The sequence below is a fragment of the Elephas maximus genome, chromosome 11 (genome assembly GCF_024166365.1).
Source record: "Elephas maximus indicus isolate mEleMax1 chromosome 11, mEleMax1 primary haplotype, whole genome shotgun sequence".
NCBI classification, from domain to species: Eukaryota; Metazoa; Chordata; class Mammalia; order Proboscidea; family Elephantidae; genus Elephas; species Elephas maximus.
This window is the reverse complement of record NC_064829.1, coordinates 55,660,659-55,684,560: the sequence shown is the minus strand read 5'-3', so window position 1 is coordinate 55,684,560 and position 23,902 is coordinate 55,660,659. Positions and strand designations below refer to the sequence as shown.

Here is a 23,902-nt window from a genome sequence, read left to right as displayed (position 1 = left end):
ATTGTTATGCTTGAACCCATTGTTGTAGCCACTGTGTCAATCCATCTCGTTGAGGGTCTTCCTCTTTTTCACTGACCCTCTACTTTACCAAGCATGATGTCCTTCTCCAGGGACTGATCCCTCCAGATAACATGTCCAAGGTATGTGAGATGTAGTCTCGCCATCCTTGCTTCCAAGGAGCATTCTGGCTGTACTTCTTCCAAGACAGATTTGTTTGTTCTTTCGGCAGTCCATGGTACATTCAATATTTTTTGCCAACACTGTAACTCAAAGGCATCCATTTTTGTTTAGTCTTCCTAATGCATTGTCCAGCTTTCACATGCATATGAGGTGATTGAAAATATCATGGCTTAGGTCAGGCACACCTTAGTCTTCAAGGTGACATCTTTGCTTTTTTGCTTTAGCAATTAATGCTACCACATTAGCAAATACATTACACCATTGACTCATATCTATATTTAACTCAAAACTCTAGATCTCTGATTTTGTAATGGGGAACTATTTGTTGTGAATCTTTGGTTAGAGTTTCTTATGGGTTGACTTGTGTCCCCCAAAAAGATATGTTCAAGCACTAACCCTGGGTACCTGTGAATGTGACCTTATTTGGAAATAGCATCTTTGCAGGTGTAATTAGTTAACAAGAGGTCATACTGGAGTAGGGTGGGCCCTATTCCAATCTGACTGATGCCCTTATAAACACAGATACAAAGAACACCCGCAGAGGAAACAAGGCCATATGAAGACTGTGAAGATGGAGGCAGATGTCGGGTTATGCTGCCACAAGCCAAGGAAAACCTGGGATTACCAGAAGGAAAGGTAAGGAAGGATTCCTTCCCTAGAGGCTTCAGAGACAGCATGACCCTGATGGCACTTGATTTCAGATATCTAGCCTCCAGAACTGTGAGAACATAAATTTGTTGTTTTAAGTCATACAGTTTGTAGTACTTTGTTATAGCAGTCCTTGGAAACTAATACAGAGCTTAAACCTTATTCCATTAAATTTCTTCTTGTTATTCTGGGCTCATCTCCCAAATTGTCAAGATCTTTTAGGATCCTAATTCTCTCATTCATCGCATTAACTAATCTTTCCACTTTTGGCTCATCTGTAAGCTGGAAAATTGGTCTCTGGTATAACATGCAAGAATTAGGAAAAGATAATTTCATTTGCTAATCCAGTCTCATGACACAATCTCTCACTTCAGTAACTATCTTTGAGTATAAAATTATTAATAAAAACACCATTCATTACTTTCCTAATTATCTTTCCTGACTCCAACCTTTATGCTTGCCAGGTACAAACATCTACCCAGAGAGGAGCTGAAGTAACCCCAAGCTGTCCAATGTGCCACTATGCTCTGTCCCCAAAAACAAAGCGTTCCAATAACATTCACTCATAGAATTTCCCTGGCAGGTAAAGAATGCTGAGGAAGTTCCAGACATGAATGTGTGGCTGATCATTAATCAAAATCCAAAACGCATTCCAAAGTTGGGGTCTTAAAATGTTCCTCGCCGTTTCTACTCTCAAGTAGTTAACATTTATCACTGGAGTCTGACTGGCTTTATGGAAACTAATAAAAAAAAATAACATTTCTGTCAAAACAATAAATCTGTTTCTAAAGAACAGCACAAAGCAAAGCCAGCCCTAAGCAGAGGCTTCTCCTGAGCGTTATCATGAAGCGAGCATGGGCTCCAGCACCATTCTTATAAGCGATGCCAAACAGCCCTGCGAGGTGTCCTTCCCTGCCTTCCTAGGCTGTAGGCAGGGGAACTGGATTCACAAGAGCAGGGAACTCAGTGAAGGCACATAAAACTCACACCTCCTGAGGGCCTGATAAATTGCTTATGATCACAATCTAAGACTTCTTTTTTTCAATAGCATTATAAGATTTTCTAAAAAATTTGTTCACTGCCTGAATGGTTGAATGTCCCCTATAGGTACTCAACTTTAACTTGTCCCAGAGTTGTAGGCTTTGTTAAAATAGCAAAACGCCATCCAGGCCCTGATGCTCCAACCCTGGGCCATCCCTCTGCAGCAGTGCCCCACACTCCTGTGTATTTCTAAACAGGCTGTGATGACAACAGTGTGTGCTGGCAGCGAGGCAAGAGGAACATGGGAGGACACGGAGGCAAGAGTGGGGGAGAGGGTCCTTGCGGGACAATGTGTCTACCCAGAATGGTCGAGACAGAGGAGCTCCAGCCAGATGCTACAGATCCCAAATGAGATTTGAATTTGAGAAGCTGGAGAAAGCACACAAGGGGCATGTGAGAAAAGGAGGGAAAAGTAAGAGAAGAACAGTCTGAGGCAGGCTAGCCTTGGGAAAGGGGGAGGTATGGGGTTGAGCCTCCTGGCTTACTATGTATCTTTAGATGTGAGAACGTGTGATGTGGGAGTGCTCAAAGATGTTACAGATAAGATTAAATGATGATCTAAGGCATCTTTTTTTCAATAGCATTATAAAAAAAGGTGGGGGGGGGGAATATTTCTTCGGTGCTCACTATGTGCTGCGAACTCACTATGTGCCAGAAACTTGCTCCAAGCTTATAAGTAACAGACCCATGACTTGAAGCTGGGTCTTTCTTTTTATTTCTGAGCTCTACTTTTTACACGACACGGCCTATAAAGACAGAGTGCCACTGGATGCAATCATTTTCAGGGGAACCAACAGATATTGGCCCTAGTCCTGGAGAGCTGTACTATTAGGGGGACCCACGGCTAGGCCTACCGAGGACACATGACCACAGTCTGGTATTGCTGGTAGACAGTCATGGATCTGCACTGGAAAATCTTCTGGAAGGGGATCCCACAAACTCCCAGAGTTGAGATGGATGGTGAAGATGAATTACCATTCACTTTACCTTCTGGTCTTCCCTCCACTTCTTTGTGGTAAATTATTTTCTGCTGTGGCAAAACAAATATTGGAGGAAAAGGAAATCATTTAATTTTTAAGAGAGAGAGAGGGTGATTTTCAGTTATGTTTTTCCTTTTACACTGTTCTTAAATTTTTCTACTACAGCCTTTCCCAGAGACTAAGCTACCCTCATCTAGAGAGACATGAAATTACCAGCAATGAGAAAGAGACCTATACCTTCCAAGCATTTCCATACACAGAAAGACCCGAAAGGCCTCAGATATTAAATGTGTTGGGTACCATGTACCTGAGGGCAACTCCAATATGGGCTCACTTTATAGTTACCATTTCATTAAGTTTTCACTTGACATCATTTTGCTGTGGTGTGTGGGCCTCCCAAATGATCAAGCGAGTCTAGCAGAGAACACTTATCAGCCATAGTTTACCAGTTTATCTTAAAATAAAAATAGTGTTGTCCGAATATCATGGGAGAATATGGGTATCAAATTACATCAGACTAGCAATCTAGAAATCAGATTATGTCAATAACATTCCTGGTGGCCTAGTGGTCATCAGTCAGTACTTTCTCTGCCAAGAACTTGATCTAACAACAAGCCAAGGAAGCCAAGTTCTGAACCCTGCATTGGAAGGGAGCTCAGATGAAAATGCCTCTAGACCCTTTAGCTCTGAGAATCAGCCCTGGCTATTTTTAATTAATGTTCTTCTTGGTTTCCTGGTCCCTACATGAAATGTTAAAGTCTGTGGCTTAACAAGTGCCTTGTAAACAGGACAATGATCTCCCTTGGTTTATAATTACTTCCCCCACTTACAGACTTCTAAGTCAATGTTACTACAAAACATAGGGCCCTCACTTTAGATCTCTTCTCCAGCCAGTCTCCTTGACTGCTAACCTATATAGGGTCTTTGCAGTATATTGATCATTATCTGGATTGATGGCTTTCAAAAGCATTTCATTATCTATACATGAGCTATTAGCTTCACCAATACTCATTTTCGTGTTATTTTCAAGATTGATAATAGTCTTCCTAACTAGAAAAGGTCTTCTGTCATTATCCTCTTCCAACAGCTCCTTCCATCTCTAAAGAAATGGAAGTAATGTTGAGCTTCTAAAAAGTACCCGTGATACACTAGGGTATTGCTTTTATTGCCATAAAACACACATTCCTCAAACAAACACCAACATGACTAAAGGGACATCAATGTCCAGGCGATTATGTTTAAATTGTCCCCACTGGATCTATAAGAGGCCACATGATCTTTCTGGTCTACTGTCTCAGTGCAGGACAAGGGGTACCATCTCTCTGGGAATAAGATGAGGAAGAAACAGTAATCTTGAAGACATGATAAAGCCTTATTTCTAGAAAATAGCCATGTACCTGTGTCTGATGCCTTTTTGACAATTTTAGGGTATTTCTGAAATTTTACAAAATAATAGCTCTCATATTCCATCAAAATAGTTTCAAGGTCAATGTTGTCACAAACTTCAAAGCGTCGTAACCCCAGTTTGGTTTCTTGCTCCAAAGCATTGGCCGCATCGATATATCTGGCAGTTTCACAGAAGAAAAAAAGCATTTAAAAACAACTCTGAGTAAAAAGAATAAAGGCAAACCGACATCACAAGCCCCAAGAGACTTAATATGCAAAGAATTGTTGTCATTGTTCTGTGCTGTCAAGTTGATTCCAACTCATAGCGGCCATACAGGACAAACATAAGCCTATATTAATAGTACATTAGATGAAAACTAGTATATATGTTGTCGTTGTTGGATGCCATCAAGTCAATTTTTAACTCATATTGACCCCATCTGACAGAGTAGAATTGCCCCATAGGATTTTCTAGGCTCTAACATTTACAAAAGCAGATCACCAGGTCCTCCTCCTGCAAAGCCTCTGGTAAGTTCAAACACCAACATTGCTGGCTAGCAACAGAGCATAGAAGCATTGTGCTACCAGGGTTCCTTATAAGGTTTGCCTGTACAGCAAGGAGCCCCTCTGGAGTTATGTTAAATACATCCAACTATTGTCTTTCACAGCAGTTGCCTCTGAAAGCTACTTATTTATTCAAGTGATGTCATCACAAATGAGTAAATCAACTAAGAATATAAGTCTTGTGTTTCAACCTTTACTCATTTTTAGCCAAAAATGGGTATTTGCCCAGCTTGTTTACCTCCTCTTCATTCACCAGTCTTCATGTCAGGCAACATTTGGCAATTGAAAAAACCCAAATTCAACCCCAAAGGTCAAGATTTGCCAACATGGAAGCAATTCAAAGAATAGGTCATGAGATCTGAAGGAAATTTCAAAGATTCATTGATTGATGGCAGTGGCACAGAAATTTAGACCTCATCTACTCGGGTGTATTATTTCTGCTAGTTTTTTAACCAGTCACACATTACACTATAAGGTACTTCTGCACGTAAGCTTCTTCATTACCTTTTTAACTTGTTCAGTCATAAGGCTGCCGAAACTAAAAGAAGCAAGTGTTTGGGTCTAAAAATTCTCTCAAAGTACAAATGCTCTCCAGGTCTTAATTTTTAGTTCTTAACTTCTTTGTAAAACTAAGGACTCTCTCCTGAAAAATGTGCACATTCCAGGGGCCCACCACCATCATACTACCTCCAGCTCATCCCAAACCAAAACCTGCTGCAGTCAATTCTAGCGACCCTGTAGGGCAGGGTAGGACTACCCCATAGGGTTTTTAAGGCTGTGATCTTTATAGAAGCAGACTGCCACATCTTTCTTCTGGGGAGCAGCCAGTGGGTTTGAGTGGCCGACCTTTGAGTTAGCAGCCAAGAGCTTAACCACTGCGTCACCAGGGCTCCTCCAGCTCATCCAAGGACCTCAAATTAAGAATTCCTGCTGTACCATTGTGGAGAACACTAAATTAAACTCAAAAAACTAAAAATAGAACTACCACATGACCTAGAAATTCTACTCCTAGGTATGTGCCCAAAAGACTTGAAAGCAGAGACTCAAACAGATACCTGTACACCAGTGTTCATTGCGGCACTATTCAAACAATAGCCAAAAGGTGGAAACAACCTAAATGTCCATTCACAGAAGAATGAATAAACAAAATATGGTACATATATATAATGGAATACTACTCAGCCAGTGGGAGAAATGAAGTCTTGATACATGCTACAATATAGATGGAACTTGCAGATATTATGCTAAATGAAATAAGTCAATAACAATAGGACAAATACTATATGACCTCACTTATATAAAAAGACAAGAAAAGGCAAATGCATAGAGACCAAAGTTTACTAGTGATTACCAGGGGCAAGAGGGAGGGGAAAATGGGGAGGTTGATAGTGACTGAAAAATCACATTGATTAAGGGTAGGGTTGCACAGCCAATTATTGTAATTGCTGTCAGTAAGTCGTACATCTGTAAAAAGTTGAATTGGCAAAAGTTGTCTGATAGGTATATTTACAATAATGACCAAAAGAAAAAAAAATGGCCACTGAGGCTGCTTATTTAATATCAAAAACCTCATGGAATTTGGTTCCTTGGTTTGGAGGTTTAAGGTCATTTCATGGGACATCCCAGTTAATAGGCCTAGTAACATGTTTAGTGTTTCTGTTCTACCTCCCAGTTCATTAAATAGTGCAAGGAGCCTTCAAAAGCTTGCAAGCAGTCATCCAAGGCATGACAAATGGTCTCTATCCACCTGGAGCAGCAAAGGAAGAAGGAGAGTCAGGAATAGAAGATGGATATGGAATGTGTGGCTAATTGAACACCTCCTTTTCCATGAGTCCAGAAATGGATGGTGCCCAACTACCATTACTGAACATTTTGATCAAAGATTCTATAGAAGAATCCTGATCAAAACGGGAAAATGCAGAACAGAATTTCAAATTTTTACAGACTCCAGACTTTCTGGAGCCATAGGGGCTAGATGAACCCCTCAAACTATAGCCCTGAGATAATCTTTAAAACTTAAACCAAAAATATCCCCTAAGGTCTTCTTAATACCAAACAATAGTTTAGCTTAACTAGTAAAAAATGCTTGCCTTGAGCATTATACTCTTTTAAGATCTATCTAAATGGGATCAAAATGACAACAGCAACTCGAAAACTTAGACAGGAACCTTCAGGAGCAGGAAGTTTACATTAATGGTGGAGGAACAACTTTAAAAAGGAGGGTGAGAATGGTTGCATAACTCGAAGAATGTAATCAATGTCACTGAATTGTACATTTAGAAACTGTTGAATTGGTGTATGTTTTTCTGTGTATATTCTCAACAACAACAAACTAAATTAAAGTAAAAAACAATCCCTTCTGTACGTTAGAGTTCTTTCTGTTTGATTTGAATCTGAGAAGGTGGAAGGAGAAAACTTTCTTTTTTATTTATGCCCTCTTCCTGGCACCAGATTCAGGTCAGTTGGAAGACTGAACTTTCTTAAAATATGTGGTGAAACCCATGTGAAGTTGTGTGGTACAGATTAGTAAGTAATCACAATTAAGCCTGTGCATACCTTGCTCACTGGTTAATCTGCCCCTGGTTCCTACTATACTGTTTGAGCTTAAGCGAGGTAATGAACTTGATATGGCTGGTAAGAGAGAGCCACTAGAGGTTCTTAATCAACAGAATGACAGGGCAGGACTGGAGGAAGGGTTGGTTAGCAATAACAGCAAGACATAGATAGATGGGAGGCTGCTAAGAGTAGTTCAGGCCAAACTGATGTGTGTGTAGTACTAGGTGACCTGGTACCCTGTGCCTCCGTTGTCTGATCTCAACACTTCTTCGCACATTCAAACTCTGGTCTTTCTGTTTACCTAATTGTCCCACAACATCCTCTGTGACGCTGCCTGGAATGTCCTCATCTGCTGCATATGTCTATCCATATTCTACCCATCCTTCACGACCAGCTCATCTCACCTTCTCTACAAAGTTTTCCCTGTTTGTTTATTCCAATTCATGATAACCTTCTTTGCTGAATTCTAACTTAGTACTTGATTGTAGCAGCTCTGTCTCTTTTGACAGTGAGATGTCTTTAAAAATACCTAGAACTCACTTTTCATCTTGATAGTCCACTCATTGACTCATTTCCCCACAGGTCTCAGAAAACGATGAGATGCAAAGCGCCATCTAGTGGCAGAAAAGGGAAGAGCATGCTTTCTAAGTATACAGTAACTCTTCCGGCTATAAAGGTAGCAACTGCAAGAGAAGGGATAACTATGCCGACTTTTACTTGTCTTTTTAACAGTTCTCCTTTGTGATACAGTTTCTGAAATACAAAATACACTGCAATAAAAATCAGGGATTGCCTGTGGAAATGGTTTTGTCTTGCTTTCTAGTCATTCTACGCATCTACATGCTAGCAAGTTCCTCAATGACTACTTAAGCAGCATTTGTTGAACAACTAACAATACTTTGCTCACAGCACTGGGGTCTAGTATGATGAGCTGTAGTTTTATAAGAGTCCTAATCCACTAAGACAGCATTTCTTAAAGTGTGCCATGGAAAACTAGTCTTAAAGATGGCTTGAGAAAACAAGTTTGCAAAAACCTGCATATTGTGACTTTAAAACAAACAAAAAAAAAAAAAAGCCCATTGACACTGAGTTGATTCCGACTCATAGTGACCTTATAGGACAGAGTAGACCTGCCCCATGGGGTTTCCAAAGAGCAGCTGGTGGATTCGAACTGCTGACCTTGTGTTCCATGGTACACACTTAGAAAAAATACCTTGAGGTATTTTAGCTCAGGGCTTTTTGGATGGAACTGAGATTTTGTAAAAAGTAGAAGTAAAATGGGCGAAATCCACATTCCAGCTGCTTTAAGTCTTTTGCTGAACAGGGCTGGGTATTAAAAAAATAAAATCTAAATCCTACCTCCCCCATAGTAAAAATAGCCAGCAACTCATATATGCTTTCGTTGATAATGATAGGGTCATTATCTCATTTTACAGATGAGGAAACTGATACACATACAAAAAAATAAGTAACTTTCCCAAGGTCACAGGTTAGCAAAAAGGTGAGTAGGCATTTCAACCAAGGCTGTCTGGCTCCTGGTTCTATGTTCTTATCCTGGGAGCTCTTGCAACTACATTAAGCCCCTTGTCAGCACAAGCACTTGACGCTTCCTCATATGTGGCCTTTAGAATTGCTTTCCTTAGGTGAATGGTGAACAGTATGGAGCAACCCGTCACCCACATGCAGCCTGCCTGGCTAGTGAATTTTAGGAAACAGGCACAGAGGGGACCAAAGTCAGCCCCGCTCTGCTTGGGCTGTTACTCCTACCCCACTGCTGCGTGTGGATTCAGAGATTTAGCCAATGAGGACCAATAGACTGACCTGCCCGCTGACAAGGTGAAGGTAGCACTCATTTCTCTGGTCTGAGATGGGTAGAAATATGGAAAGAATGGGCCATTTCCCAATAACGTTTAAATCCCTGACACCAAAAAGTGACATGACTAATGAAACCATGTGTTTCAAATTAAGTAGAGAGAGGAACGGTTTTGTGTTGAAGTACCGCAGTTCACCTCATTTGCCATGGTGGAAAAATTCTCTTATGTAATTCTGATAAGGCATTATGAGACAGACTATATAGTTTATAATTAAAGAGTTTATGTGGTAAACTCTTGGTTTACAAGGAGCAAAAATAAATCAGATTATTCAATAACAAAGTTTGTTCAAGTTGTGCAATGCAGTAATCAAGAAATAAAACTCATGTATCTGAAATTCTGGCAAAAAACTCAAATCCTTTAATGACCTCAATAATAAAAGAATGCTTAAGTACAGTTGCAGGCATTTCATTTCCTGACTTTAAAAGGCCGTCGCAAAAGCAAAACATAAAACGCCCTCAAGAAGCATGGCCAATGTGCATTTTTATTTTCCTGAGGTGACTCTAAAGCAAAAAAAAAAAAAAAAAGATCTTCAACATGAAAGCAGAGGAATAAGGGCCCTGGAAGGCTTTTGGAGTGGGACAGGCCTGGAAAGCGCTCCCATTTAGAACCCAGTGACCTCCAGTGTGTTCCTTCGCTTCTCTAGGTCTGCTTCTTCAAGTGTAAGTTGGAGACCTCAATATCTACCTTAAAACTAAAAAAAAAAATTCCTCAAGGCCTCTAGAATGGTCATTCCCCTAGAGAAGGCCATGGGTTTATTTAAAACAGCTGCCACTGGCAAGGTTAAGAGAAACAAAGATTGGTTCTCAGTTCCCTCTCAACTTCATCCTATCCTCCCTACTTCCTTCCTGTCTCCCTAAGACTAGGGTTACTGGACTCTCAAATTTGACTTTTAGTTACAGTAGATCTCTTATTTCAATAATAGGTACCATGTTTTTTTGAGGAAGAGATGCTTATTCAACCTTCTGGGAGAAGGCCAGCAGCTGGTCGGTGGTTCTTGCTCTGATTCAGTACATCTCCACCTCAGCACAATTGATGTTTTGGGTCGAATAATTCTTTGTTATGGAGAGATGTCCAAGGCATTGCAGGATGTTTAGCAGCATCCCTGTTCTCTACCCACTATATGCCAGTTGTGATAGCCAAAAATGTCTCCACACATTGCCAAATATCCCGAGAGACAAAATCACTCCCTCCCCCGGCCTCAACCCTTGTTTGAGAACCACTGCCCTAACTCAGAGGTTTTTAAGCCCTGAACCTGAAACCTGAATTATTGTCCTCCTGGCTGAAACATGAAATGGCAGAAAAAATCTAACGTACATAATGCCCTTCATATACTTCATGGGTCAACTCTCTCCCTCTCACAAAACACCTACCATATTAGCAGCCTTTATTGTGTTTGGGTCTTGTTTTATTGAGGTAAGGGCTAAAAGGCAGATGCTTCCAAATTTCCTTTCCCTGAAAGCTACAGAATGGATATTGCAGGAAAAAGAGAATTGGACTTCAGGTTTTCTAGGTAAATACCTTTACTTTGAGAAAAGGAAAACTGAAGAATAAGAAAATTATCTGCATCTTTTTTTTTTTATATAGCCAGCAGAGTCCCTGGGTGGTGCAAACGGCTCACGTACTTCACTGTTAACCAAAAGGCCGGCTGCTGAGTCCATCCAGGAGAAAGGCCTGGAAAGCTACATCCGAAACATCAGCCCCTGAAAACACTCTGGAGCACAGTTCTACTCTGACACACGCAGGGTCACCATGAGTCGGAATCGATTTGATAGACAGCCAGCAGTGGAACCCCAGGAAACCTCATTCCAAAGGCCTACGCCATCTTCAAACTTGGCAGGAAAGAAAAAGTATGTCATGTCCTGAGTAGGTCTGCTAATAAAGTTTTCAGATGCATATTGTGGAAAAGATATACGTAAATAAGGCAGTAAAAGTGGAGGGCAGAGAAAGAAAGGAATTAACAGTGATGCAACATACCCTTCTTGTGTTAAGTAATGCAAAATCAAAATGAGAAGATTTTTCCGTCGTGCCTCCGTCCTCATCTCGCACTGTGAACAAAGGAAAATGTAGACGGGATGACAATGACATACAACACTCCTTTTATAGCAACAAACCCTTGAAGGTAAATGTAACCTGTCAAAACAGAGCAGCACGACTTAAAGGCTGGAAAGCAGATGGAAGTCTCTAAGGATAGATAAAGTTGTTTTCCATTGTTATTTTCTTCTTAAAGCTGCCTTCTCAATTGTAAACTTAAAGTATGATGATTTAAATTAGCATTGCACTTTATTAGTTGAAATTCTTACTCCCAAGCTAATTGGGCTTTTATTGCTTATAATCATGAAGAAAAAAAATACACACTCCCACTACTTGAAGCAGGTTAAGGAAAGTGACATAAACGCTCGAGCCAGAAATCAGCTCTGACATCAGAGGCACTTACATGCGACTATGTCTTTAATTCACTTCGAGCCCTACCCAGTCCCTGCACCAATGTGGAGATGGGTTCCAAGAAACCATTCAGGGGTGATTGCACAGCCAAGCATTTACAATATCCACTGAGAGTAGCAGAGACCATAAAAGGAAAATTCCTGCATTAATAAGGCCTTTATTCAAACTGGATGAATTTGTACATTTATTCACAGTGTTAATGTGTAGCTACATTTAGTTATCTGGTATCTCAAATTCCCCTGAAATGTGTTCATAAAATACTCACTTTCAATAGTACTACCCTTATCTGGAAATAACTTACCTAACATCTTTATCTAATAAGAACACAGGTAAGAATTAGATGATTGGAAAAAATTAGATGATTGGAAAAAAGCTCCTGAATGGCCCAAATTATGCCATAAAATCTATGCACACACACTCATGACACATTTGAAAGCTTTTCAGGCATCCATCCAGAGCTTTCTAAAAATTAATGTTATAATAAAGTTAAAATACTTATATAGTCATTTAAAAATCAAATAGTACTACAACTTTTAAAGAAAAACAAGTTTCCTGCCCCACTTCCACCCTACCTCTGAGTCTCACTCCCTAGAGGCAACAACCTTAATTATTTTAGCTGTTTCTCCTGATACTCACCTCCACTGTTTTGAGATGTATAAATGTTTGACATTAACTATTCATTTCCCATTAAGGTAGAGGACAGTTAAGCTCTCTTTTGCCCTTCTTATCCTTTCCTCCCCTTACAGTTAAAGCAATTGGTGATTATATTATTTGTAAATATTGTTCACTGCTGAGCCCAAAGCGATTACCTTCCCATTTCTGTACGTTTGTTTTTCTTGGAATGAAAAACTGCCTTTTTTTTTTAATTGCTTACTTTTTTACATATGTTTTTATTGCTAATTTTCAAACACTAACACGTTTCTAGCACACCCTCATATCACTCTGCACACCGTCAAATACATTAGATCATGTGCCAGTATACTTTTCCGCCTGATGGCCTTCCTCCTGGAGCCTCCACCCTCCCACTCCAAACAGAACTGCTGCCCCTTAGGCCTGCTATAAGCACTCATTCTGGGGATTTCCTTTGAAACTTCCCAGTGTTAGAGCATTTTCCAGAACTTGAGTCTTCCCGTTTCCTGGTCACCTCTTGTTTCAAATAGTACACATCTTCTTGAATAAAGCTGTATAGGAGATAATTGTTTTTGGGAATTTGCACGTCTGAAAGTGTCTTTATTTTACTTTAAACTTGATAGTTCAGAAGGGAATAACATTGTTCCATTGTCATCTATCTTTCAGTGTTTTTATTGAAAAGTCCAATGTCATTCTTATTCCTGACCCTTTGCATATATCCCACTACCCAGTGCCGTCGAGTCAATTCCGACTTATAGGGTCGCTATGAGTCAGAATCGATATATATTTGCACATATATATATATATATTTTTTTTTTCTTCTCATGAATCTTTTAGGATCTTTTTTTAACTCTGGTGTTCTGAAATTATACAAGCTTCTTGATGTAATGTCTTCTTCCATTCACTGTGCTGGCATTGTCAAACTGGAATTTCCCATGCTTCTGTTCTTGGAAATTTCCTTTTATTATTTTGTTAATAAATTATTTCCTTATGTTTTCTCTGCTTTATTTTTAAGAACTCCTATTAACTGAATAGAGACTATCTAGAGTGAGCCTTTAGGATTCTTTTTTCTTGTAGTGTCATAAAGTTTCTTTGTCTCTTTTTTCTATTTTCTGAGCAATTTCCTAGTCCTGTCTTCACACTATTCTATAGAATTTACTTAGACAATTATATTTTTAATTTCTAAGAGATAGTTCTTATTCTTTGATTACTCCTTTTTCACAACATCCATTTCTTGCTTTTTGCACGCAAAACAAAATGGATGTTTTAGATGCTTTGTGGGTAGTCTCTTATGATTCAAAGTAATAATAAAGAGGTTCATTTATATTCAATATTTTCTGTTTAACTAAGCTGTAAAATAGTAACTTACTTTAAATATGTATCCATCCAAATTGATTCAGATATAAAGTCTTGTTGCTTAAGGTGGTAAGCCTTTACTCAGTTTACTAGAAAACACAGCAAATAAAGCAGTACGTGTTTCAAAGTGCTTGTGAAAGGAGCACAGCAACTACCCACTTGTTCAGCCAAAATTTATTTTGCTCTCTGACATTCAAAAGATATTGTTGCTTTAAATTTAGTCTAAAATAAATAAAAATTAGGGCTCTCAGAAATCTGGGGAAAAAAAAGATTAAAGGAAAATTACAATCTTGAATTAAAAAGTCATAACTGATTTTTAAGCAAATATGTCAGACCCAATATATTTAAATGAACATTTTTCCCTTCAAAGTCATCTTGGCAGGTCATGTTCTTATTCCATTCCACAAAACATTTCTGAAACATCTCCTTTAAAATTGTCTTCAATGTAGGTTAATGAGCCAAAGTCTCCCTCCAACCTTCATTTACAAGAATAATACACAGTCCTTGCAGAAAACCGGGACAATGCATAAAGGCACAAGAAAAAATAAAACATTTTGGTCACAATCTTTCAGTCATTTTCTAACAAAATAGAGTTTATGTGTTTTCATAATGTGTTTTTGCTTCTTAAAAATATTTTGAAAAAAAATTTTTGTAAATATTTTTCCAAGTCGTTAAAAGTTTTTCTAAAACTTGACTTTTTAATGGCTACAGAGATTGTAACATAACATAATCAACTCTCTGATGTTGGATAATCCTATTATTTGAAGTTGCACTTCATCCAGTTTACAAACACACTTTATTAGCAGGTTTGACTATTTCTAAAACCCAAATTCATTCTCAAGGGCAGATCTGATAGCATTAAGGAGAAGTTTAAAAGTGATAGCAGGCCATTCTAAAAAATGACACTGTGTACATTTCTCCGCCCTTAAAGAGATCACTTTAAATCAGGGAGGGTTAACAAACCCTAAAACAAATTACCAAGAAGAGATAAACAATCAAGAAGATGATTACAGTAATCTTCTTTGCTATTTTTTAATTTGCTGTTGTAAAATATACAATCCATACAGAAGAGTATATAAAACACACATTCATTTTTAATAATAATAATAAAAATAAACACTACCTTATTAAGACCTTGTTTTGGGTGGATTCTCTAGAGAAGTAAAACCAGTGAAGCATATATATATGTATTTATCTCAAGGAAATGGCTCACACAGTTGTGAAGGCTGGCAAGTCCCAAATCCCAAGGGTCAGGCATCAGGCTAGAGGTTTCTCCTGACTCACATGGTTGCAGGAGCTGACTAACCCAAACTGGCAGATCAGACGACAGGCTGCTGGGCCACAGGGCTGTGGAAACTGGCATTACAGGTCAGACGATAGGCTGCCAATTCTCAGGACTATGGAAGCTTATGGATACCGGAATCAGCAGGTCAGATGGCAGGCTGCTAGCTCGAGTCCCAAGAACCAGAGGTCAGATGATGACGAACAGATGCAGGATCCAAAGCAAGAACAAGCTTTGCCAGAGCATCTATATATATTGGATATAGGTCACACCCTCAAGGAAATTCCCCTCACATCATCAGATTTGAGTGGGTGGGACTTGGGTAAGGGTGTGACTTGAGTAAACGTGTGACTAGAGTCATGCCCTTTAGTAATGGTGTGACTCAAGATACAACCCACACTAATCCTGCCTCATTAACATATAGAGGTTTAGGATTTACCACACATAAAATGCAGAATAATTATATAATACCACAAAATGGAGGAGAATTACATCAGATCACAAAAAATGGAGGAGAATTATACAATACCGGGAATCATGGCCTAGTCAAGTAGTTACATAACATTAACTATCATAGACTTGGAACACCTTCAGTATGTTAGACGATCCCTTGTGTGTCCCTCCCAGATGTTTCCCCTTCCTCTCACCAGCAGTAACTACCATCCTGACTTTTGTGTTCATCTTTCCTTTGTTTTTTACGGTTTTACCACCTATATATGCATCCTTTAAAAAAAAGTAAATGGTTTAGTTTTCACTTTTTTTAACTTCACATGAATGGAATATGCATGTAAGTTCATAATAAAATAAGAGCTTAGATACTATCTCACTATCCCACAAAAACTTCACTTAAATTTTCTGCTTCCACTGTTTTCTGGTCTCTGGGCATAATATCACAGTGTCTTATATGACTGCCTAATGTCTCTCAAAGTAACTCTTCTCTTTCCCAGAAAACGGGAAGTATTGGTAAATAATTCTTTAAAGTACCCACAGTGTCTGGCATGGTGCCAAGTGCTAAGCAGAGACTGGTATTTCTTAATAGGTTCACTAGATAACTGTCTTTTTTTTCAAACTTCAGGTCATAAAATCAACTTAATGGGTTACAGACAGAATGGTTTAATGAAATAGAATTATCTCAGAATGCTTAACAGGCAGGTAGGCATAGTATTGCTTCATGAAACCTTTGTTGCAGGTGTGTGCGTGTATGTACTGGATCCCAGTTTAAGATGTCTTACAGAGGTTCACCGTAAAAAAAGTTTAAAAGCCTCTATACAAAATGACATTATCCTGATGTAAATAACATTGGCAGTTTTCAAGCATCTTTCTGAAGACGTTGAGATCACAACTCTTTTCAATTAGAATTGTTATTTTATTTATTTTGAACACAGTCTTAAGGAAAAAACCCTCCCCTGTTCCCTAGGAAATGAGTGTTTTCATGCAGCTGGGCTTTGTGGCCTGCAGTGGCATCCCAGTCACAATCAAGGTGGGTTCAGGTGTGTTGGAGGCTTTTCAGGTAACATCATTGCCACAGAGTTTTGATCACTCAAGGAAAGATACAGCTGGCCTGGGGATAGGGCTAGGAGAGGGGCCCTGAGCCCCTCTGAGCCTCAGCTTTCTTGCTGGCAGTGGGCTAAGGGTCCTTCCTCACAGTGTTACCAGGGAGTTAAAAAGGGAGGATGATGTCCAAGTGCTTGGCACCCAGGAGGCTGCTATGCCAACACAACTGCCATAATTATTATGATTAATAATAATGATGGTGAAATAATTCTCCCTTGAACCAACACCCATCATTCACCTAACCACCCCTTGTTGTTGATGCTGTTAAGTGGTGACCGGTTTTCACCTGCTAGACATAACAACTGTTAAGACTGAAGCTCTTCTAAGTTGACAAAAATGCCATCACCCATCAAAGTCTCTCCTTTGGTTTTTTTGTTCGTTTCCTTTTTTTTTTTTTGAAACTTTGATTTGCCTCACCTATAGTTCTTTTTTCTACTCTATGAGTCAGAATCGACTCGACGGCGCTGGGTTTATAGTGCCATCTAGTGTATAAGGAGGGAAAACACTGCAGGAAGTTCCTTGTTGCTGACTGTTGTTTGCATGATGAAAATTACAATCATCACAGAATTCAATTCAAAGGAAGCTTGCAAAAGAAAAATATAGCCACATATTAAAAAGGCAGTAGTAGGATTGATGGGATATATCTCTAATTCTCAAACCAAGCTTGGGGTTTCAGTTCAGAATTTTAGGTGGCTAGAAGGTTTTTTTTTTTTTTTTTTAGAAGGTAATTTGAGCACTGGTGGCACAGTGGTTAAGCGCTGGGCTGCTAATCAAAAGGTCAGTGGTGGCAGTCTTAAAGATTTACAGCCTTGGAAACCCTGTGGGACAGATCTCTCTGTCCCAGAGCATCCCTATGAGTCGGAATCAGTTTGATGGCAGTGGGTTTGGCTTGGTTAGAAGGTACTGAGGAGTGCTGGTGGTGCAGTGGTTAAGTGCTCAGCTGCTAACCAAAATGTTGGCAATTTGAACCCATCTGTGGCTCTGCGGGATAAAGATGTGGCAATCTGCTTCTGTAAAGATTACAGTCTTGGAAACCCTATGGGCAGTTCTACTCTGTCCTATAAGGTTGCTATGAGTCGGAACTGACTTGATGGCAATGGATTTGGTTTTTGGTCTAGAACATACTTAGGCGCCCTGGTGACACAACAGTTAAGTGCTGGGCTGCTAACTTAACGGTTGACAGTTCGAACCTACCCATCGGACCCACGGGAGAAAGACCTGATGATTTGTTCCTTAAAGATTATAGCCTAGAAAACCCTATGCGGCAGTTCTACTCTGTCAGATGGGGTTCCTATGAGTCAAAATCCACTCAACAGCACCCAACAACAAAAGAAGGTACTTGGGGATCACTGAGTTTCAGGAATCTGAGATGCAGAAGAGTTAAGGAATTTGCCCCCACAGCAGCAATGGGTTGGTAGCAGAACCAAGGGCTTCTGGCTCCAGGCCAAGGCTCGCTCTTTCCTCAACTCCTCTCCTTTATTAACTCATCATTATTATCATCCACTCCCACCCTACACATTCACTCCAGACCAGAGAGACGCTACTATCTTAATTTGCAAAAAGCTAGTTATAAAAAACAAAAAAAATAAAATTTTTTTTTTTTTTTTTAGTTACAACTGTGGTACAAGACACTCTTCTTGACCTAAAACAATAAATAAATGAATAGTGTCTCAAGTGGCTCCACAAAACTAATAATGCCCATAATTTTGGTGACGATTTCAAAGGAATTACTGGCTATGCCTCCTTCAGAATATTAGCCACTCTGCTGCACCAGGAGTAGTACAATCTCATAGGAGATTATACTTTTTATCTTCTGAATAGTCACAGGCCTGCTACAAATAAAGCTAATCCATCCCACATGTTTGTAATGGTCTTTGGAGAACAAAGGATTGGAAGTACCTTTAAACCATCTACATCTTCAGAGAGACTACATCAGACACGGACTTGTCCTATTTCCTACAATTTCTATATCCTCTAGAGTTCTGTGCGGTGTCCTGTACATCACGTGAGACAAAGCCTGAAAACTGTGGGATGCTATGAGTTGGAATCGACTCGATGGCAATGGGTTGGCTTTGGTTTTATGCTAGTGTTAAGGAGCCCTGGTGGCACAATGGTTAAGCGCTCAGTTGCTAACCTTAAGGTCGGCAGTTTGAAGCCACTAGCCACTCTGTGGGGGAAAAGACCTGGCAATCTGTTCCCATAAAGATTACAGCCTAGAAAACCCTATGGGGCAGTTCTACTCTGTCCTATAGGGTCGCTAAGAGTCAGAATCACTCAATGGCACACAACAACAACATGGCAATCTTAGGGATAATGGTTGGTGGTTGCTCAACAGCTGTTAGGTGCTTTGCTCCTGAATTTCAGAGTCTTTCCATCCTTCCCTCCAGAAGCATTTCTTTCTTCCTAACCTAAATATGTGCTGAAGCAAATGTTCTCTATGGCTAGGACGCTGAGAAAAAGCAGCATGGGAGTGTTTTGTTCATGTTCCTCAGTACAACACACACAGCACTGGGTTTGGCTGATAGCTCTGAACTTCCTAAAGGTGAGAAGGGTCTGGGGAGAGCCAGAAAACTCATTAGAGAAACAGAAAAAAGATCCTGGGAGAGATGTTTTTAAAAAGGAGGGGCTGGGGTTGGGGATTGAGAAATTGAGGGGTAACAGTTAAGGGATATGGGATTTCTTTTTAGGGTAATAAAAATGTTCTAAAATTGACTGTGGTGGATGCTTAACTCTGCAAATATACTAGAAACCATTGAATTGTACACTTTAAATGACTGAATTGTAAGGTATGTGAATTATACCTCAATAAAGCTGTTTTAAAATGCAAAAAAGGGGTGGGTGGAAAAAAAGCTAAAATAAACATAAATCCATATGCATACACGTGTTCACTGCAGCATTATTAACAATAGCAAAAAGATGGAAACAAGCTAAGTGCCCACCAATACATAAATGGATAAACAAATTATGATACATACAAGGGAATACTATACAATAATAAAGAACAATGATGAATTTGCAAAATATCTCATGGCGTGGATGAATCTGAAGGGTATTATGCTGAGTGAAACAAGTCAACCACAAAAGGACAAATATTGTATGAGATCACTGTTATAAAAACTCAAAAAGATTTATTCATAGAAAAAAACCATTTTTGATGGTTACAAGGGTTGGGAGGGGTGGGGAAGGGAAGAGAAATCACTAACTAGATAGTAGACAAGTGTTCACTTTGGTGAAGGAAAATACAACACACAATATATGGGAAGTCAGTACATCTTGACCAAAGCAAAGTCATAGAAGCATCCTAGACACATTCAAACACCTTCAGGGACCGAGTTGCTGTGGCTGAGGGCTAGGGACCATAGTTTCGGAGGACAGCTAGGTCAATTAGCATAACGTAGTTCATAAAGAAAATATCCTACATCCTCCTTTGGAGAGTAGCGTCTGGGGTCTTTAAAGCTTATGAACCACCATCTAAGATATATCTACTGGTAAAGACACAAGGAAAACATTAGTCCAAAGGACTAATGAACCACAGCCTCCACCAGCCCAGAAGAACCTGATGGTGCCCAGCTACTACCACCAATCGCTCTGACAGCGATCACGATAGAGGGTCCCGGACAGAGCAAGAGATGAATGTAGAATAAAATCCAAATTCACAAAAAAAGACCAGATTTATTGATCTGACAGAGACTGGAGGAACCCCCAAGACTATGGCCCCCAGACATGCAGCTAACTAAGAACTAAAGCCACTTCTGAAGTCCACCTTTCAGCCAAAGATTAGAGAGGCCTATAAAACAAACAATAACACATATGAAGAATGTGCTTCTTAGATCAATCAAGTATACAAGACCAAGTGGGCAACACCTACCCAAAAGCAAAGACAAGAAGGCAGGAAGGGACAGGAAAATTGGACGAATGGACATGGGCAACCCAGGGGGGAAAGAGGGAGAGTGCTGACATATTTTGGTGATTGCAACCAATGTCACAAAACATTTGTATGTAAGTTTTTGAATGAGAAACTGATTTGTATTGTAAGCTTTCACATAAAGCACAAAAAAATGAAATAAATAAACATAAATCATTTAAGTAGTTTTTTTTTTTTTTTTTTTTGCCCTGATATACAAAATAAATGATCTGGCAAAAAATACAAATAATTTGATGCAATATTTTGAAGTTATTCAAAATTAAAATGGTGGTGGTAGGGGGAGAGCTACTTACTACCCCGGCCACTGTAAGGGCCTCCCCTGATAGCAGTGCCAGGCTACCACATCAGGTGTGGCAATGAAGCTTCTTTACTTGCTGTGATGAATGCACTTTACCAAGCTTGCAGCATCAATGCGACTACAGGAGAAGGCTTGCCAGGTAGAAAAGAACACACTCTCTTCTGGGCAGCCATTTCACTCTCTAGTTTGCTTTTTTAGTTTTATCATAACTTGCAACTGAAATATTAATAAGTATTATTGATATTTATTCAGCTCATTGGGGCAAAATGCAGCTTCTTTCAACAAAAATCTCAAACTTTGTAAATACAGAAATTTTTAAAATTTTGATAATCAGAGTTGGCAAGCAAAAAACACATGCTTATATACAATTGGTGGAAAAGTAAATTGGTACAGCCCTTTTGTATAGCAAATTGACAAAATCTATCAAGGAGATAAATGCATATACTCATTAATCTGGCAATTCCACTCCTACCGATTTACAGTGTAGAAGATCAATGATACAATTCTTATACAAGAATATTTAATAAAGCATTATTGTATTAGCAAAGAATTAGAAATGCCCAAATGTCCATCAGTGGTTAAATAAATCAAGGTGTAGCCTTACAATGGAACACTAAGAATGAGGCTGATCTATATATATGACAAGGAAAGATTCTGAAGACATGTATTTTCTCCCCAACTACTTACTGCCCCCCGCAAATACTAAGGCAAGATAATATGAATTAAAAGTAATACTTAAAGATGACAAACGAAAACTTCAATTAGTACAGAATATTAAAAAATAAGTTTCTTTCTTCATTCTACCTACCATTGTTAACGTATTATGTGACGGTCCTGAAAAGGGCTGATGAAAATATCAACATATTAATGTACAAACTTATAAAATTTTACAAAAATTGGATTATTTTATATACACTGTTCTGCATTTTACTTTTTTTCCACTTAATGTCTTGAAAATCTTTCCCTATAATCACATGCAGATATACCTAATTCTAAGACACACTGTAAAGGGAAAATCATAGAAATATACACCCACACACTTCTACTCATAGAAAAGGGAAGGACAAAAACCTAGCCATTTTAATTACTTCTGGGTAGAGAAATGGGGTGGGATATAGCAGCTTAATTTTTAATTCATACACTTCTGAATTGTTTAATGATTTGGTAAGTAACAAATACAGTGGCTTGAGTTCAACTCTTCACAGATCAGAAAATTTCTAGACCAAGAAACTACACTATCACCTTGGCAGATGACATCTGGATTCCCTGTTCCGGCCTCAGAAAATACTGGGAGCAGAGGTGGGTTGGGGGTAGAGTGTGGGGTGGAAGGGGTCCTGACCCTGATGCTGGCCTCAGGTTGTTCTCATTCACTAGGAAGGACAGATCCATACAAAGGTATCTCCTCCTTTTCACCTCACTTCCCATCCCCATGTCCCCCTGACCTCACTACCCCGTCAGACGTGGGCACACACGCACACACACACACACACACACACAGAAGCAAAGACACTCAGGAGTTTTATTATCCACTATCCATAGGTAGGAGTCCCTGGGTGGTATAAATGGTTAACAGGCTCAGCTATTAACCAAAAGGTTAAAGGTTCGAGTCCACCCAAACGTGCCTGGGAAGAAAGGCCTGGTGATCCACTTCTGGAAAACTCAGCCATTAAAAACCCTACGAAGCACAGTTCTACTATGACAGACATGGGGTTGCCATGAGTCAGAGTTGACTCCACAGCAACTAATTAGATAGATAGATAGATGATGGATAGATAAGATAGATAGACAGATAGATTGATACTGATATCTATCTATCTATCTATCTATCTATCTATCTATCTATCTATCTATCTATCTATCTATCTATCTATCTATCTATCTATCTAATCTATCTATCTATCTATCTACAGCATGGGTTGAATGGTGTCCCCTAAAAATATGTGTCAACTTGGTTAGGCCATGATTCCCAGTATTGTGTGGCTGTCCTCTATTTTGTGATTTTCCTGTGTGTTACAGATCATAATCTCTTCCTGTGGTTACACAGGATTAGGGTAGGACATAACATCCTTGCTCGGGTCACTTCTGTAAATGGAGTTTCCCTGGGGTGTGGCCTGTACCACCTTTTATCTTACAAGAGATAAAAGGCAAGGGAAGCAAGCAGAGAGTTGGGGACTTCATATCACCAAGGAAGCAGCACCAGGAGCAGAGTGTGTCCTTTGGACCCAGGGTTCCTGTGCAGAGAAGCTCCTAGTCCAGGGGAAGATTGATGACAAGGACCTTTCTCCAGAGCTGACAGAGAAGGCCTTCCCCTGGAGCTGACGCCCTGAATTTGGACTTCTAGTCTACTAGACTGTGAGAAAATAAATTTCTCTTTGTTAAAGCTATCCACTTGTGGTATTTCTGTTACAGCAGCACTAGATGACCAAGACAATATACATATTACCCAGAGGAGAGTACTGGGTTTCACAGCTGCCCTAACACCTTAAGCTGGATCATTTGTTGAAATTATCCCTGTCAAACTCCTTTTAGAATCCCTGGAGAGTTGTTAAACAGTGGACCATTGATCTAGTGATAACACTGTTGGTCTGATGAATAGAAAGCCAAAAGCTCTAATTCTTGGGATGGAGGGACCTCCATATCGTAAGCTGACCTGAGAAATGTTGACCATGTTTTTCAAAGAATATAAAGAGCCTACCAGAGAGGTGTGTGCAGGATTTTGATTGCATTCCTGGAAAATTATAGATGTCCCAATCCCTGTCAAAGGTATTTCCAGGATTCAAGTAGATACATGAGAATAAATGGGCAGCTCCTGTCTGGAGATGAGTTGAGAAGGCAGAAAGGGCCAGAAGCTGGTTGAATGGACACGGGAAATTCAGGGTGGAAGGAGGAGTGTGCTGTCACATTATAGAGAGAGCAACTAGGGTCACATAACAATGTGTATATAAATTTTTATATGAGAAACTAACTTGAGCTGTAAACTTTCACTTGAAGCACAATGGAAAGGAAAAAAAAAGGGAAAGGGAAGCAGGCAGAGAGTTAGGGACCTCATACCAACAAGACAGCAGTGCCAAGAGCAGAGTGCATTGTTTGGACTCAAGGTTCCTACAGAGAGGCTCCTCCACCAGGGGAAGGTTTATGACAAGGACCTTCCCCCAGAGCCGACAGAGACAGAAAGCCTTCCCCTGG

The 23,902-nt window shown here is 39.6% G+C and overlaps 1 protein-coding gene across 13 annotated transcripts in view; it reads right to left on the bottom strand.

Annotated features, from left to right (window-relative positions):
* The window catches only part of KATNAL2 (katanin catalytic subunit A1 like 2), a 132,414-nt gene that overhangs the window by 50,755 nt on the left and 57,757 nt on the right, over positions 1–23,902 (bottom strand). For 5 of the 13 annotated variants that reach the window (XM_049901726.1, XM_049901721.1, XM_049901723.1 and 2 more), the window contains exons 2-4: positions 11,204–11,274; positions 4,247–4,413; positions 2,857–2,899 (exon numbers count right to left, since the gene is read on the bottom strand). The exons of 1 other annotated variant lie outside the window; for it this stretch is intronic. In XM_049901726.1, coding sequence (XP_049757683.1) covers positions 2,857–2,899; positions 4,247–4,413; positions 11,204–11,274 — 281 coding nt within the window. Of the gene's footprint in view, positions 1–2,723; positions 2,900–4,246; positions 4,414–11,203; positions 11,275–23,902 lie in introns of those variants that run through there. 7 more of the 13 variants (XM_049901722.1, XM_049901725.1, XM_049901732.1 and 4 more) reach the window with 7 other exon arrangements.